General features: G+C 39.3%; 1 protein-coding gene across 3 annotated transcripts in view; it reads right to left on the minus strand.

Annotated features, from left to right (window-relative positions):
* The window catches only part of Kcnq5 (potassium voltage-gated channel subfamily Q member 5), a 557,910-nt gene that overhangs the window by 129,758 nt on the left and 411,800 nt on the right, over positions 1 to 16,352 (minus strand). For all 3 annotated transcript variants that reach the window (XM_036167994.1, XM_036167993.1, XM_036167995.1), the window contains exon 3: positions 8,777 to 8,903. In XM_036167994.1, coding sequence (XP_036023887.1) covers positions 8,777 to 8,903 — 127 coding nt within the window. The remainder of the gene's footprint in view (positions 1 to 8,776; positions 8,904 to 16,352) is intronic.

The raw sequence follows: 16,352 nt of genomic DNA on the forward strand, positions 1-16,352 counted from the left end.
ATAAATTAGTGTATATACTGTATATATATATATATATTACAAACACCATCAGAACAGAGGAAGGCACACTCATCATCTGGCAGTTGAACACACATGCACTTTTCCTCCCATGATGTGGGCTGTTTTTGTAAAATATTTTTCATTATTTTATGTGTCTGGGTATTTTGCCTGCATGTATGTCTATATACCACATACATGCCTGATGCCTTCAGTGGCCAGAAGAAGGTGTCAGATACCCAGGAACTATAGCTACAGACAGCTGTGTGCTGCCATGTGAGTGTTGGGAATAGAACGTGGGTCCTCTGGAAGAGCAGCAAGTACTCTTATTCCTGAACCATGTTTCCTGCCCCTGCTTGCTTTTTTAAATCTGTCCCCAGCCCCTCCCCCATCTCATGTCTCTCTTTGTCTGTGTCTGTGTGTGTCTGAGTGTGAGCATATGCCTGTAGAGGACAGAGGCATCAGATCCCTTGGAGTAGGAGTTATGGACATTTGTGAGACACCTCACTTAGGTTCTGGGAACTGAACTCAGGTTTTCTACAAGAGCAGCAAGTGCTTCTAAACACTAACCCATCTCTCCAGCTCCCATGTTTATGTTTTTTATTTAAATAAAAATATAACTATACCATTATTCCTCTTCCCTTTCTTACATATCACAGAGAAAGAGAGAGATGCAAGTGTGTGTGATATGTATATATGTTTATATATATGGGTATTTTGCCTGTGTTTATGTTCTCTCTCTCTCTCTCTCTCTCTCTCTCTCTCTCTCTCTCTCTCTCTCTCTCTCTCTCTCTCTGTGTGTGTGTGTGTGTGTGTGTGTGTGTGTGTGTGTGTGTGTGTGTTTAGTCCATATAAAGGTACTTGTATTTAGGGCTGGCCAGTTTGTATTGAATAACTAATTGGGGACCTCTTACCTGAAGAAGAAAATTTCTCCCACTCTCAGTATTCCGTGGTTATCTGTAGTTTTTCTAGGATTGGAACTGCATGAGATTTCCCTCCTCCCACTTAGTATGTCTATTGGTGTCATGCTTATTCTGCTCTATTTTTTTGTCTTTCTTTTTTTTTCATTTTTCTTTATTAAGAAATTTTCTATTCACTCCATATATTATCCACAGATCTCCCCTCCTCCCTCCTCCCACCCCAGCCCTCTTTCCCAAGCCACCCCACATCCCCACATCCCCCAAATTGAGGTCTCCCATTGGGGAGTCAGCAGAGCCCAGCACACTGAGCCTAGACAGGTCCAAGCCCCTTCCCACTGCACCAAGGCTGTGCAAGGTGTCACACCACAGGCACTGGATTCCCAAAAGCGTGCCCATAGATCAGTGCCCCCCAAACAGTTTTTGCCAAACAATCATCTTCTGTATCCAGAGGGCCTAGTCCAGTCCCATGGGAGCTCCATAGCCACCAGTCCATAGTTCATGGGCTTCCACTAGTGTGGCTGGTCACCTCTGCACATCCTCCCATCCTGATCTCAACATCCCTCACCTGCAGTATCTCTCCTCTCTCTCATCGACTGGATTCCCAGAGCTCAGGCTAGTGCCTGGCCATGGATCTCTGTATCTGTCTCCATCAGTCATTGGACAAAGGCTCTATGATGACAGCGAGGTTTGTTCAGCTCCTGTTTAGGCAGCCATGTTGATGAAACTTCATGGGTGCCTCTGACTTTCTTGGAGATAAAAATCTCCCAACAGACACCCTATTCCTTTGGTTCTTAGAATCTTTCTGCCCAGCCCCAACTGATTAGTTTATAATATGAGGCCATGTTTACATTTTTAATCAGCTTGTTTATTAACAAAGGGAAGCATTTTTGAGGGCAAACTTTGCTTACATTTCAGGGTGAGAAAATAAAGAAATTCTTCCCCAATGCTAACTGGTGGGGATTAAATTTCTAGTGTTGGACACCTTCTAGGACAGGCTGACAACCTGGGCCTGAAGAAAGTCACTAATCTATGTAACATAATCTCCCACTAATCCATTAATAAATTCTTTTTTTCTGCTCCTTCCTTATTCTTCCATGTGTAAATTAAATGGATTACACTGTAATTAAATTTGATGCTTACGAGAGGCAGTGCCTCAGAGCAGTGAGCTACTGGGATGCCAGTGTTTTATTCCTAGTTTTTGTGATGACTTAGAGTTGAGGACAAATCACCCCCATTCCATGGTGTCTCATTCCCTCCCCCACCCATAGAGTGAGATAAATAATGTCTCAGGGGGATATAATTCTGCTTTTTGAGCTCTGTATTCTAATCGAGCTCCAGATTCTTTTATAGATGGGTGCTCATTGATGAAATAAAGGTGTATTTATATTGTTGTGATTCTTAATTGACACAAAGCCTTAAAATCGAATTGTAAATGCCTCCTACTACATAGTGTATTATTCAAGCTCTCAAATACTGCAATCAGCTGTGTCCCAAGTCTCTCTGTGATATTTATTAAAAATTAAAGGAAACACACTGCAAAGATACACCGCAGAACATTTTCAAAGCCACGTGTAGCGGTTTAACTGCAGGACTTCCACTGAAGTTAATGGGACTCACACTGGTAAATTCTAAGCACCACTTTGAAAATTTACCCCATAGTGACAGTTTAATGCTTCTTATTGATCATAAGTTTCCAGATAACATCTTGAGGCAAAGGGGACTAGTTCTTAAAGGAAATAAATAGTCCTTAATGAAATAAATCTGCATTGCAATCACTGTAATGAATGAGTCAGGGGCACAGTCATTTGGAAGGAAAGCTCCAAAGAACTGCTTCTTAGTGACGGTTGCCAAGGGAGCTGTAAAAAGCTTCCATCGCATCATAACTTTGGTTGCACACAGAAAACAACACATTTCCTTTTTAAATCGGAAATTTCCTGTTCTCAAGGGCAGGTCCATCCATGCATGGAAAAGTCAGGGATTGTTACTTTACAAATCATTCCCCTATAATTTGTCCTTAGAGTATGTAGTAATTTATGCATTACTCATACAAAGTTCAAGTAAGCATAGAAGTCTAAAAGACTCAGGGTCTTACACATTCAAACTTCTAGTTGTCTGTAACTCAGACATTCTTATTAGGTCTGAAACTTCCAGGACCTTTACCAGTATCGGCTCTCCAGAAGCTGCTCTGTCTAGAGCCGTGGTTCTCAACCTTCCTAATGCTGTGCCTCTTTAATACAGTTCCTCATGTTGTAGTGATCACCAACCATAAATTATTTAATTGCTACTTCATAATTGTAATGTTGCTACAGTTATGAATTGTAATGTAAATATCTGATATGAGCAATATCTGATATTCAATTGCTGTGAGGTCGCAACCCACAGGTTGAGAACAGCCGTTGTAGCATTTATGACCTCTGCCCATCCCCACTATCTCTTCTTTCTCCTCTTTCTACTGCTCTTGACCTCCAGCCACAACACCTAGTGCCTCCTGCACAAGCTGAGCTCATAGGATTGGAGGAAACTTTACAAACATTCTTCCTTGGATTGAAAAGGCATATGCCTAAATATTTCCAAGACTGACTCCTTTTAAAAAATATTAAGATCAACTCAATATTCTATGACTTACAAAGATTCTCCTGCACTGCACAATCTAAGATATCTCCCCTTCACTGTCTATATTTCTATTCCCAGCATCCAGAACTCTGTTTGGACATGAAAGAATTACATAATTTTTTTTTTTCTGGATGACTAAGTTTCAAACCTGAGGTGATCTTTGCTCCTTTGTCTTATGCAGTGAGTCATGACAGTCCATATCATTCTTCCAGTAAATTTTCAATTTCCTTTTGGCTTTCCACTTTCCAAGGATATATGAAGCTGTAATCTTACAGGTAGGGACTATTTTTATGCATATTTGCATCTCTTGCATTGAGTGTGTCTGACATACAAGTATTTTGCCTTTGAATAATTTTTCTTATATAGCATGAGATACAAAGAATATCAGTAAAATATATCATAGGAGTCTACTTATAGAAGAAATGGGGAGCAATCTGCAGTTTTTCCTTTCCATCTTAGAATACCTCCTGTACAGTCAAATAATAGCATTTTATGCTTCCTTATCAGTCAAGTTGGTGCACACATCAACTATTGTCTAAGCAAGCACAATAAACAGCTAGAGGCATTCCTGGGAGTGAGATGATTTACCCTAATAGTTATCTCCAATCTGCAAATACGCAGGGACTCTCAGAATGACATTATATAAGAGTGTAAGAAGCAGATACTGGGCACAGAAATCTATTTATTCCCTAATTTATCCTTCACGCTAGAAAGCAGCAGTAGGTGTGGTTGTTAAAAATAAAGCTAATCTCAATATTAATGTCATTTTATAAACTCTGGCTCTTTGAATTTCTAATGCTGGATATCAGTTGATGTGGATGGACAAAGTTCAATAAATTTTAATTTTAAATTGCCAGTAAACGATGACAGAGGATCATTTTTCTAGAGTAAAGTCATTAGAAAAGAATCTTATTTTTATTTTTGTTTTCTTGCCTTCTTTCTTACTCTGCACAGGTTTGTTAGGTACTGTCTTACTTCCTCATGTGGAAAAAGGGGTATAAGTGGTTGGAGAGATGCCTCAGTAGTTGAGAACACCCAGGTTTCATTCCCAATATCCACATGGTGGCTCTCAACTGTCTGTAACTCTAGATTCAGGAGGATCCAGTGCCCTTTTCTGGCCTCCAGGCATGCACATGGTGTGTAGATATAACATGAAGGCAAAACAGCCATACACATAAAATAATAGTAAAAAATAAAAAGTACACTATAATACTTAAGTAGTATTAATAATATAATATTTATAAGGTGCTTGGAACAGTAGGTACCGTGTAGTAGTTCTCAGTAAATAATGCTACTAAGAAGATAATAAAATCCTTTTTATAGTCTTTGATTAAATAGGTTATAAGTGTCCTAAATCAATCAGAGGAAAGAAACCATGCATTAGAGAAGAATGAACACATGACTCTTAGGCAACTCCTGTGAGGAAGCAGTTTCTTCTAAAGGGGATAAAATGCTTTTGAAGGTACTGAAAATGGTTCAGGTCAAGAATAGGTCTATTCCAGTAAAAAGTGGGGATGGCAGAGAAGCAGAAAAAGAAAACAAAAAATCTTTAGTTTGCAAGTCAGTGGCAGTTCTCAGAGCCTCTGTTCTAATTTGTGAACACATTAACAACTTAACTTGCTTTATAATATGATGAAATCACAGATGTATTTGACTAGCTTCAGACTCTAATAAAATCTTCTATTTTCTTTTAGCCAAGTAGGAAGTTGGCTACATTTTCTAATAAAAAAAAAATGCACACACTTGTTGGCACTCTGTGAAGGAGCTGTTATTTCAAGTGAAAGACAGACATCCTTCATTCCTGGGAAACATCTGAGCTCTGGTTTACCCCCTTTCATTCTCCTGTGGAAGTGCCACAGGAAACTGTTAAGACAGCGATAGGAAATCAACCTACATTTAACATCAAATATAGATACAAGATTAATAACAGGCTGGCATTTTCTGCTGCACTGAGACATACTTCCAGACTGAAAAAAAAAATACAGCCATATTATGACTGTTTTTAAAAGCAGTCATCAAGGGATCCAAAAATAGCCACTATTTGAAGTTGAGGCCGCCTGACATATCAGGCTCATTACTGCAGTCTGAGTACCAGCATTTGATACTATTTGCGATTCTCAAGTAGGCCATTAAGAAAAAGCTGGATAAGAAAGAAAGGCTGTGTTAATAGGCCTCAAAGTGATTCACACATCTCCCTATTCATGTTACAAAAGGCAGGATTTATGTTGGGATATAGAATAGTCATCAGGGAGTCATCTCAGGTAGTTACTAAAGATGTACTTTAACTCTCTGAGGTAGGAATGCAGTGGTTGGCCAAAGCTATAGAGAAGGTTTTCACAGCAGAGTCATAGGGATGGAGCTAGTTGAACAAGTAGGGGTAATGACAAGTTTGTAATTCATCATACAATTTTACATCATAACTAAACAAAATATTCAAAATGAAAGGAAACATTTAATTTTCTTAAGCATGCACAAGTTATTTTTCTTAGAGTCTTAAGCACTTAGAGTATGTTTTCCAAACACAAGCACACAGTTACAGTATAGTTTCTATAATGAATAGAGGGTTGGTGGTTCAGAAAGAGGAAATGCCAGTCTTTGGAATCAGCCCATTGGGCCTCCATTAAACTGTGTCCCAATATTACTGGTTGGTAAACAAGGATACTATGCAAAGTCTGACCATGGTAGTAGCTTCTGTTTGCTTCCAATGCAAAGTGACAAATTGTTGTGTGTTTTAGTTTGCTTGAAGAAAGGATTTATGTCGCCTTCTAACTCCCAGCTCACAATCCATCACTGAAGGAAGTTAAGGCCGGAACTCAAGGCAGGAACAGAGGTAAGAACCATTGAAGAGCTCTGCTTACTGGCTTGCTGACTCATTCATCCTCAGCTTGTTTTCCCATACAACCCAGGCACACCTGCTTGGGGTAGCACCGCCCACAGTGGGAGGGGTCCTCCCTTATCAAACATCAAGAAAATGACCCACAGATTGCCTTGGCCAATCTGATTGAGGTGATGCAATGGAGACTCCATTAGATAAGTTGGCAGTGTCAAGTTGATAGCTAAAGCTAACTAGGAGCGTGTGCCTAGAGAGAACCCTTCCCACAGTGAAGGTCTACCAGGCAAGCTGTCATCCTTCCCATATTCTATTCTTAAATGCTCAAGATTTTGGAAAAAAAAAATTGAGTGTGCATCTGGCATATTCAGAGTAGTCCAATCTTTCAAACGAATGAAGTACTAATAATTTTTGGTACATTTCAGACTCCTTCCTGCTCAGAACATGTAGCCCAGATAGATGAGAAAGGTGCAGTATTCCTTTTTGCATTCAGCAGTGCAAATATGGTTGAACAAGGGGACCATAGGGCTGACTTCATCATTTTCTACCAATTTATGCAGCCTTTTTATGGACCCCTAAAGAGATCTAGGAAGGGTCTCAACAATAATGTGGCACAGCCCTTGCCTTCAGCAGGTGACATTTGATTCATCTGCGTAGGATAAATCCAGGGACCTAAAACCAATAAGCCACATTTGAATATATTTCACTATTATATCAATTCTGTTGAAACACAGATCAAACTGTCACATGGACATTAAACAGAATGCTGAAAGTCACACATGAATACCTTCACTGCAAGTGCACATTTGATCTATGCTCTAATGGGAATTCATTATATATTTATCCATGAAAACTTACAAAGCAGTTAATTTACTAGATATAAAACCCCCACTTAAATAACTATCCCCCAAAGTTAACAAAAACCTGAAATTATGCTGATATCTCTCCATACCAAATCTGCAAGGTTACCATTGATGGGTGTGCAGAGGCCAGCGAAGTGAGAGAGAACAGAACATCATTTCCCCGAGCAAGACCTTCAAAGATCCGAGGCAGAGGGAGAAAGGGAAAAGACTACCATGATGGCTGGAAAGAGCTATCAAGAGGCAGCAGGCATCTGGGAAAGAACTTCTTTTCTAGCTTGAAGAGCAGAAATACATTGGCATTCCCCTCCAAACAGGAAGGTGACCAAATTTTAATTGGTTTTATAATCTGTATTGGAACATCCCTGCAGTCATCCGTGAACTGACCTTATCCTGTAGACATTGAGTGAATCTTGGCCAAGCACCTGCCTTGTGAATTGTTTGGTTTGGGTCTTTCATGGGACAGATAGTCCTTGCTTTGTGGTGGTATCACTTCAAGTGACAATCCTTCAAAACCTTGTTTGAGCAGAGAATTTGGGAGATGAGAAAACCATCTGGGGTTGGGTGGGGTTCAAATGCTCAATGCCTTGCTCTCGGGGGCTGTAAGCTGCCACTTGCTTTTCTCCATACCTAGCAAGATGGTTTCCAGATGAGAGAGGTTGGTGTTAGCAGTGCCTACAGAGGTGGAACTCTACTCCTTGAAAGCACTCTGTTGTTCTCACCACTCACCATGGGGGAGAAAGATTAAGGGATGTGATCAAAGGGATTACTCAGCAATTCCTAACTCCTCAAACAAGACAGTAAATTATCTTGTAAATTAAATCCCACTTTCTCAGCTTGGAAAGAATTGGAGTAAGCCTCACTGAGAACTTCCAGCACTTAGATTTGAATGGTTGCCTAGCAAATGAGAAAGGCAAAAGAGCAGGAAAACCAAATTTAGCTGTCTAATAATAGTTTTGATGTGCAAAGTTTTTAGTTTTAAGGTATAATTTTAAATATATTACTGAGAGATGTCAGGTCTCGACTCCACAGGGTTCTACAATATCTTCATCAGGAGGCATCATTTCAAATTGAATCTCAACAGAATGGAGCCCCTCCTGGAATTACAGAAGCTAGGGGCAGTGAAGAGGCCTGCTATTTGTATAGAAACTGTAGGTGTGGGAATCATATTTCAGAGTGTAGGGCTCAGGGTCAGATTTAAAGTTTTCTGATTATAAGCCATACTATGGTCTCCATGTATGCTAGAGGGTGTGTGCTATGAAGAATAATACACTGGTATACATTTGGGTGATTTGAACACAACCTTGTGGTATATTGTAGAGCTAATTAACATGCATGTGCACACACACACATATACACACACACTCACACACACACATACACACACACACACACACACACACACAGAGAGAGAGAGAGAGAGAGAGAGAGAGAGAGAGAGAGAGAGAGAGAGAGAGAGAGAAAGTACTTCCTGGATGTTGCCTTCTAATATCAACTGAGTGTTGTAAAGCAAGAGAGAGAAGAAAATATGCAGTACCCTAAATCCCAACACTCACCTATAACACAGAAAGGCTTTCGAGCGAACCTCAGTCTTCCTTGCCATCCTCTATAACGACAACAGCAACCTGCAGACCAGATTCGAATGATGAACTCCAAGCCGAAGACAACGATCATCACGAACTCCTAAAATATCAGAAGAGATGTCAGAGAGAAGCATGGTAGAGGAACTTACGCTAAGAACCTGTGTGACTATTTCTGCACCTTTAGGTACTGTGCTTGGAAACATCTGGTTGATGTCTCAAGAACTTTCTTCCCTATGAAACTAGCCTGAAGCCTACAGAAGCCTCCTATTTTCTGCATCTCCTGTCATGGGATATATGCCTCCTCAAATCTTTAAGACTGTGAAAGTGTCAGTTTAATTAAGAAATATGAAGGTTGAATAGTAATGTTTTCTCACCTGGGATATATACCAGAGCTGGCTTTCACTGCTTGATAAGAGTGACCCCTGAAATCCAACAGCAAGTGCTATAAGTCACTAGAGCTTGCTTCATAGTGCCGAAGGAACGACACAATCCCTAAGTTTAAGAGTTGCTCTCTGAGAATAAGTTTAGGAGTAGTCCGCCTTTTGTTACAGTGTTAAAATCTTTAAACACAGGCAGTTTCAAATGAATAACTATGTGTGTGACACGCATATCCCCTGTCAGAAGTGAGGCTCAGAACCCTCCAGATCTGAAGTGTGGTAATTATCATGCTGCCCTTTGGCAATAGCTGCTTGGAAAACAACACCTGCGCCAGCAAAATGACTTACTTGGAGAGTATTTAGGAAGGGCTGTGAGTTAACCCTGGGGAAAGGCCGAGTACATATGCTCTTAAACAGGCAGTGGTAGAGGAGGTTTGTAAGAGAGTAATTCTGGAGAAGTCTAGCAAAGTCACTTGTTCCATAGGGGCAGAACCTGAGTTTTTTTTAAAACTGGTTTGTTTTACAAGACAATGACCTTTGCTGTTTGAAGATTGTTAAGGATTGCCATTATTTATAATATAGATGATGCATATTAAGCAAGTTTATTATAATGGATGAATTATAAAATTGACACATGGTTTATAGTAAAGCTGCCTCACATCACTGTAGTTTGAATTTTCCTGCCTAGCCCAGTCAGGACAAATCTCTCTTACCCGCCAGTCCCAGTCACTCAGACCCAAACAAGTAAACAGAAACTTATATTGCTTACAAGCTGTATTGCCGTGGCAGGATGCTTGTTATCTACTTCTTCTATCTTAAATTAACCCATTTTTGTTAACCTATACTTTGCCACATGGCTTGTGGCTTACCAGTGTCTTTACATGTTGCTTCTCATGGCGGCGGCTGGCGGTGTCTCTCCCCAGCCTTCTACTTCCCAGAATTCTCTTTTCTCTTGTCCCGCCTATACTTCCTGCCTGGCCACTGGCCAATCAGAACTTTATTTACACAGAGCGATATCCACAGCAAGTTGTTGCTCTTTAGAAGTAAGTTCCCTAATCTACCCTTTCATCCTATTATATCTATATCACATCACAGAAATGTTGATTGTAGAAATATCAAAGTTCCAAACTGTTTTTCCATTAAGGTAAAGTTGTTACCAAACTCATGAAGACCACACTTCTGTACATGCTTCATGCAAACATGTTTTTGGTTTATGTAGTGTTTTGGTATGCATTTGACATGCTTGCACAGTGTTTTATCCTCCTGTTATTGTGCACCAAGAAACCCATAAACACTTCTCATGATGAGAGAGGAATCCCCTGTAGCATCATTACTCATGATTACTTAAAACTACTTGGATCAATATCTGACAATGACTTATGCACAGATGACCAAATCTGTGGTCAATATACCAATAGTGATGTTCTGAGGATTTTTATTTAGTTTTTGCTTGTTTAGGTTTTGAAAGCTTATATGAGTAGAGTCTATTCATTTATTAAGAACTATTACATCATCTGTAACAATTTTTAATAGAACATTTTTCAACATATGCAAACCATGCTCAAGTATAAAGTGCCCATTTATCTAACATTATCCACAACCTAAGTTTATTATCAGCCCTCTCCTCTGCCCCCATTATTCTTTCCCTGGGTTCCTACATCTATTAGGAAATTTACTATTCCAATTGTGAGAAGTCATACGGTGGAGAATATTCTTCCCACAAATCCTAATGTGTGGCTTTGTCACACAGACACCACAATGCCATGATGCTTCTGTCTTGTGAACAGATAACTGAAGGGTTAGTCTCTGTTCAGATGGTGTCACTAAAAGATTGGGAACGTGAGAAGTACCAACACCTCCTGTGGCTGTTTGAGCAGACCTGAGTCCCTGGAACACTAGATGACTCATAATGGAGTCCCAGCTAACTGGGACCCTCTCTTTTGGCACCAAAGCACAGGGAATTGCCTGCTTCCTGCCCTTTGTCTGCAGACACACTGCCTGGACATACTGCCTCCTCTCCCACACCCTCACATAACACAGGTTGCGTGCCTTTTGGGATAATTGGACAGTAACTCAATATGACCATAGCTGATTGGATAATGTATGCATATATGCCAGTGAACATATACTTTGAACCAGATCTGCACCTCAGTGCCAGTCTTTGGAGCCTACTTCCAGGGAAACTTTTTGATTCCGTCTCCCTCCCCCTCCCCTCACGGAGCTACAGGTGAGAGGGAGAAAAACCCCACAGACAACACCAATAGACACGTGAGCATTGTTCTTGAGAAGAGGATGCTAAAATCACTGCTCTATTTCTATGCTCTGGTGAGGCAGGACCAATTATGCCTATGAATTCTGTATTTAATACCCATTATCTGGGAATATGGATGAGTGCTTTCTGGTTTTGTTTTGTCTTTAAAAGAGATTAGGGAGAAATGTCAACAGTGCTTTCTTCATGAAGCAAAAACTGGTAGAACTGTACAGAACTCAAAGAAATCCAGTCATATTTGGGGGCATCACCATCACCTTCTCTTGAAAGTGATAGAATAGGACTAGCAGAAAGAAAGGCAGTAGGAATAAATATATCTAATAACCAAACGAAATGGGATCTAGTGCATCCTCCACAACTACAAAAGAATGTGCATCTTCATGTTATAACCTTCTTCATTTAATTCTTTTGTTTACCAAAAAAAAATTCAAGATAGACCACACTCTAGGCTATCAACAAACTTCAGTGTTGAAAGGAATGAAATCATGTGGACTGTGTTGTCGAATTATAAGGGAATTAATTACAAATCAATAATAAAAAGACAAGCAAATCTCTAAACGTGGAAAATTTAAAAAATATACTTTAATGTATTTTATTAGTCAAAGGAAAATCTCAGTGAAAATTACAAAATATGAACAACTGAAAGAGAATAAAAATACAACCTACCAAAATGCATAGGAACAACCACAGTAGGGAGAAGGGTGCATTTACATTGCAAGATGCTTACATTCAAAATAATGGTCTCAGACTAATAATCTAGGACCACCATTGAAAAACTGAAGATAGAAGAATAAAATTGGCCCAAAGAAAGGAGAAAAGAGAAATAGCATACATAAGAGAAGAAGAAAATAATGAAATAAAAATGAAGTAAACAGAAAATCCATGAAACAAAAACTGGCTCTATGAAAAAGATCAATAAAATTGGCAAATCTTTTGTAAGCTGATAAAAATCACCCATCTCAGGAATGTCATTGAGGGTGTCATCACAGACACAGTGGTCATGAGAAATCAATAAGGAGTCTTTAGCAATGTAGCTGCTGATGGTACCAGAAGACACAATCTCACAGCAAACTCCCTGATACTTTGGCTCTTACAACCTTTCCATGCCTTCTTATGTAGCAGTGGTCCCTAAGCCATAGGTGCAGGAGTGTTCTGTAGATGTATCTATTGGGAGTGGGCTCCACAACTCTGAAGTTTGATTGGTTATAGTGTTCTATATTGGTCTCCATTTTGTTGTAAAGAGAAGTTTCCTTGCTGAGGGGTAAAGGTTATACTTACTACTTGTGTGTATAAGGACAAATATTTAGAATGTAGTTATGGATTATGCTGGATTAGTAAAGTGGTGGTTGTAGTTTTTTTCCCAGAGCCGTGACTTCACTATCCCTGAGTAGTTGACTAGGTTTCCAGTACCAAGCATGATTCCTTCTTGTTGAGTGGGCCTTAAATCCAATTAGAGAGCTGATGGTTACTGCCAAAATATATGTACCACTATGGCATCCTTACTTAGGGTTATTGTGCCATGCTGGTCATTGTGTGGTTCATAAATCCAGAAAGACTTACTAATGTGATTGCCTAAACATGAGCTGAACAAGAATGGGGAAAAGCCTATAATGCCTCAACCCTACACAAAGAACTATAGCCACCTAAGGAATGCTAAGAATGGGAGAAATTGTCTTTCCCAAAGAAGAGCACACCAATTTGTTTCCCAGTAACAGTTAGCCCTGAAAACATACATACAGGTAACAAACAGACTGAGCAGGCTATATTTAGGAATAAATATGCATGTACATATATGCATATAACAACAATTAATGAGAAAAGAGGCCATGAAGTTGAAAAGAATAAGTAAGGGAAGGTTTGGGGAGGGGAAAGGGAAGGGGAAAATGATGTAATTATATTATAATTTCAAAAAATAAAGGAGGTAATTAAAACCTGATAAAGAGATGCTAGAAATAATAGTGCACAGATAAATTTGACAATTCAAAAAATTGAACAAAAGCCATGAAAACAAAACAAATAATAATTTGAATAGTTTTATAATCTCTGAAAATTTGAATCCATAATTAAAAAGCTTTTGTAAAAGCTGTGTCTAGGCTAAACAGTTTCAATATTGAAATCAACTAAATAGGTAGAGAAATTCATCCTGCCAGTTCTACATAATTTTTCCTAGAAGTGTGAAAACAAAGAAAAAATTCTATTTCTCTCATCCAACCTCACACAATTTCTTCCAGAAAATAGGAAACATTCCTAATTCTTTTTTCTCCCATTGAGACAAGTTCTTGGGGGGAGGTAAAACCATGTTGGCTTGAAGCACACTGTACAGCTCAGGCTGGCTTTGAACTTGTGACTCCCACTGATCTACCCCTTGAGTACTGGGACAAGAGGCATGTGTCAATAGATGCCCTGTGCCTAGTTCATTGGTTAAAGAAACTAATTTGCTAGCTACAATATCTAGCCTGGGCTTGAGTTCCTAAGCTACATCATTGGTTAAAGAAACCAATTTGCTAGCTACGATGTCTAGCCTGGGCTTGAATTCCTAAGCTACAGCTGCGTTTTGCTGAATAGCTGATACAGGCATGCAAACAACGCATGACTAATGTTAATAGGAAAATAAAGGAGGGGCTGGAGATATGGCTCAGTAGTTAAGAGCACCGACTGCTCTTCCAAAGACCTGAGTTCAATTCCCAGCACCCACACAGGTGGCTCACAACAGCCTATAATCTCAGCTCCAGGGGGATCTCACACCTCCGATCTCTCTGGACACTTGCACTCATGTGTACATACCACACACATATACACGCACAATTGAAATGCTAAAAATGTTTAAAAAACCCTGAAATCATAAATGAATATTTCTCATGAACTTAGATATGAAAAACTTCAATGAAATATTAGCAAACTGAACCATCAGTATGTAAAAAATATGACAAGTAGAATTTATTTAAGGTATGTAAAGCTGGCTCAGTGTTTGCAACCAACCCATTGAACGCATTACATCAACAAACTAAAGAAAATAAAAATTCACATAAACATATCAATTAATTCAGGAAAAGCCCTTGGCATCTATTACTCATAAAATATTCAGCAATTGAGAAAGAGAGTGATTAATAACATCAATCACAGTTGATAAATATCATCTATAAACCCCTCTGCAGCTAACACATTTAATGGTAAAAAACTGAATGCTATTTTCTAAAATCAAGAGTGAGGCAAGATGTCTGTGTTCATCCTTCTAATTAAAGATTTTACTGTAAGTTGTAATGATTGGAATGAAGCAAATTAAGTCAGTAAAAGATCCAGTTTGGAAAGCCAAACAGAAATGGTCTGTACTTTCTGAGGACATGATTGTCTATAGCATGTCAAGGAGTCAACTGATGTAGTCTGTGTGGTTAAGTTTAGCATAGAAAGATCAAAACATAGAAATGTCAGCCATATTGCACAAAATCCCAGCATATGCGATGAGCGTGTTGCAGCCCACATTCACAATATAGTATTATTCACAACTATTTCAAATAAAAATAATGTTTAGGTATGCACTTAACAGAACATGTGCAGCTTCTATACAGTGCAGATTACAAACTACTGATGAAAGAAACAAGAGAAGACTCAAATAGGTGGAGAGAAAGACCAGATTTACCAACCAGTGTAGTTAATACAAAGGCATCCTGTCAAAATCACAGAAAAGCTTCTTGGGGATTCACATGTATTCCAAACTGTACATGGAAATTTACAGGCCTTTGAAATCTTAAGAGAGCCTAATAAAGATGAAAGGTGATTCACTTTACATAATATTAAAGTCTATTAGATGGCTCCAGGAACCATGATCATGTGGTATTTGCAGAAGGACAGATCATGGAGCAGTGGATGAGATAAGAGATCTTAGAAATAGAGCCATGCAAATATGCTCTGCTGATTTTTGTTACAGATACAAAGGCAATTCAGTGTGGGAAAAATAAACTTTCAATGTCACATAAATAGACAGGAAGGAAAGATGGAAGGAAGAAAAGAAGGAGGCAAGGACAGAAGTAGGTAAGTAAGGATGGGAGGGATGGAGAAAATGGAGGAAGATGAGGAAGAGGAAGGAAAGAGAAGGGAAGGAGCAAGACGACTCCCAAATGTGTACCTCACAGCTAAATCAGTTATAAAGAATCAACACAACTTTAATCCCAGTACTCCGGAGGCAGAGGCAGGCAGATCTCTGCATGTTTAAGGCCAGCCAGATCTACATAGAGAGACCTTGTCTCAAAGGGGGGCATATGTATTAAAACCATAAAACTTTCAGTGAAAACCATGCACAAGTATGGTGATATATTATATCCCCCCCCAATATTGTGCACCATAATAAAGCTTATCTGGGGATCAGAGGAAAAAGCCAGTCACTATATTAAACATAGAAGTCAGGCAATGGTAGCACATGACTTTAATCCTAGCTTTCAGGAGACAGAGATCCATCCAGATCTCTGTGAGTTCAAGGTCACACTGAGGAATGGTGAAACATGCCTTTAACCAGCATTAACCATGGAGGTCTGGAGGTCTGTACAGATAGACAGGAAGCAATGTAGCTGGACAGAGAGAGGAAGTAAGATGCAGAAAGGCATATAGGCGTGGGTATACAGGAAGTAGGTCTCTTTGGCTGAGGATTTCCAAGTGATAAGAATGTGGCTGGCTTCTTTCTGCTTTTCTGATCTCTCAGATTTTACCCCAATAAGTGGCTCTGTTTTATTTTTTTATTAATAACACTGTTTAGCAATTCATCTTATACACAAGAGCTGCACAAACCCAAGGTAGACAAAATCCCAGCACTAAAAAAGGGAAGTGGACACAAATTCCTAGCCCTTGCAAGACCATATTTGCAACTGATTAGAGGAAAAATCATGCTCAGGATCACCTGGCCAAAACAACC

This window comes from Onychomys torridus, chromosome 18 (genome assembly GCF_903995425.1).
Source record: "Onychomys torridus chromosome 18, mOncTor1.1, whole genome shotgun sequence".
In the NCBI taxonomy this organism is placed as follows: domain Eukaryota; kingdom Metazoa; phylum Chordata; class Mammalia; order Rodentia; family Cricetidae; genus Onychomys; species Onychomys torridus.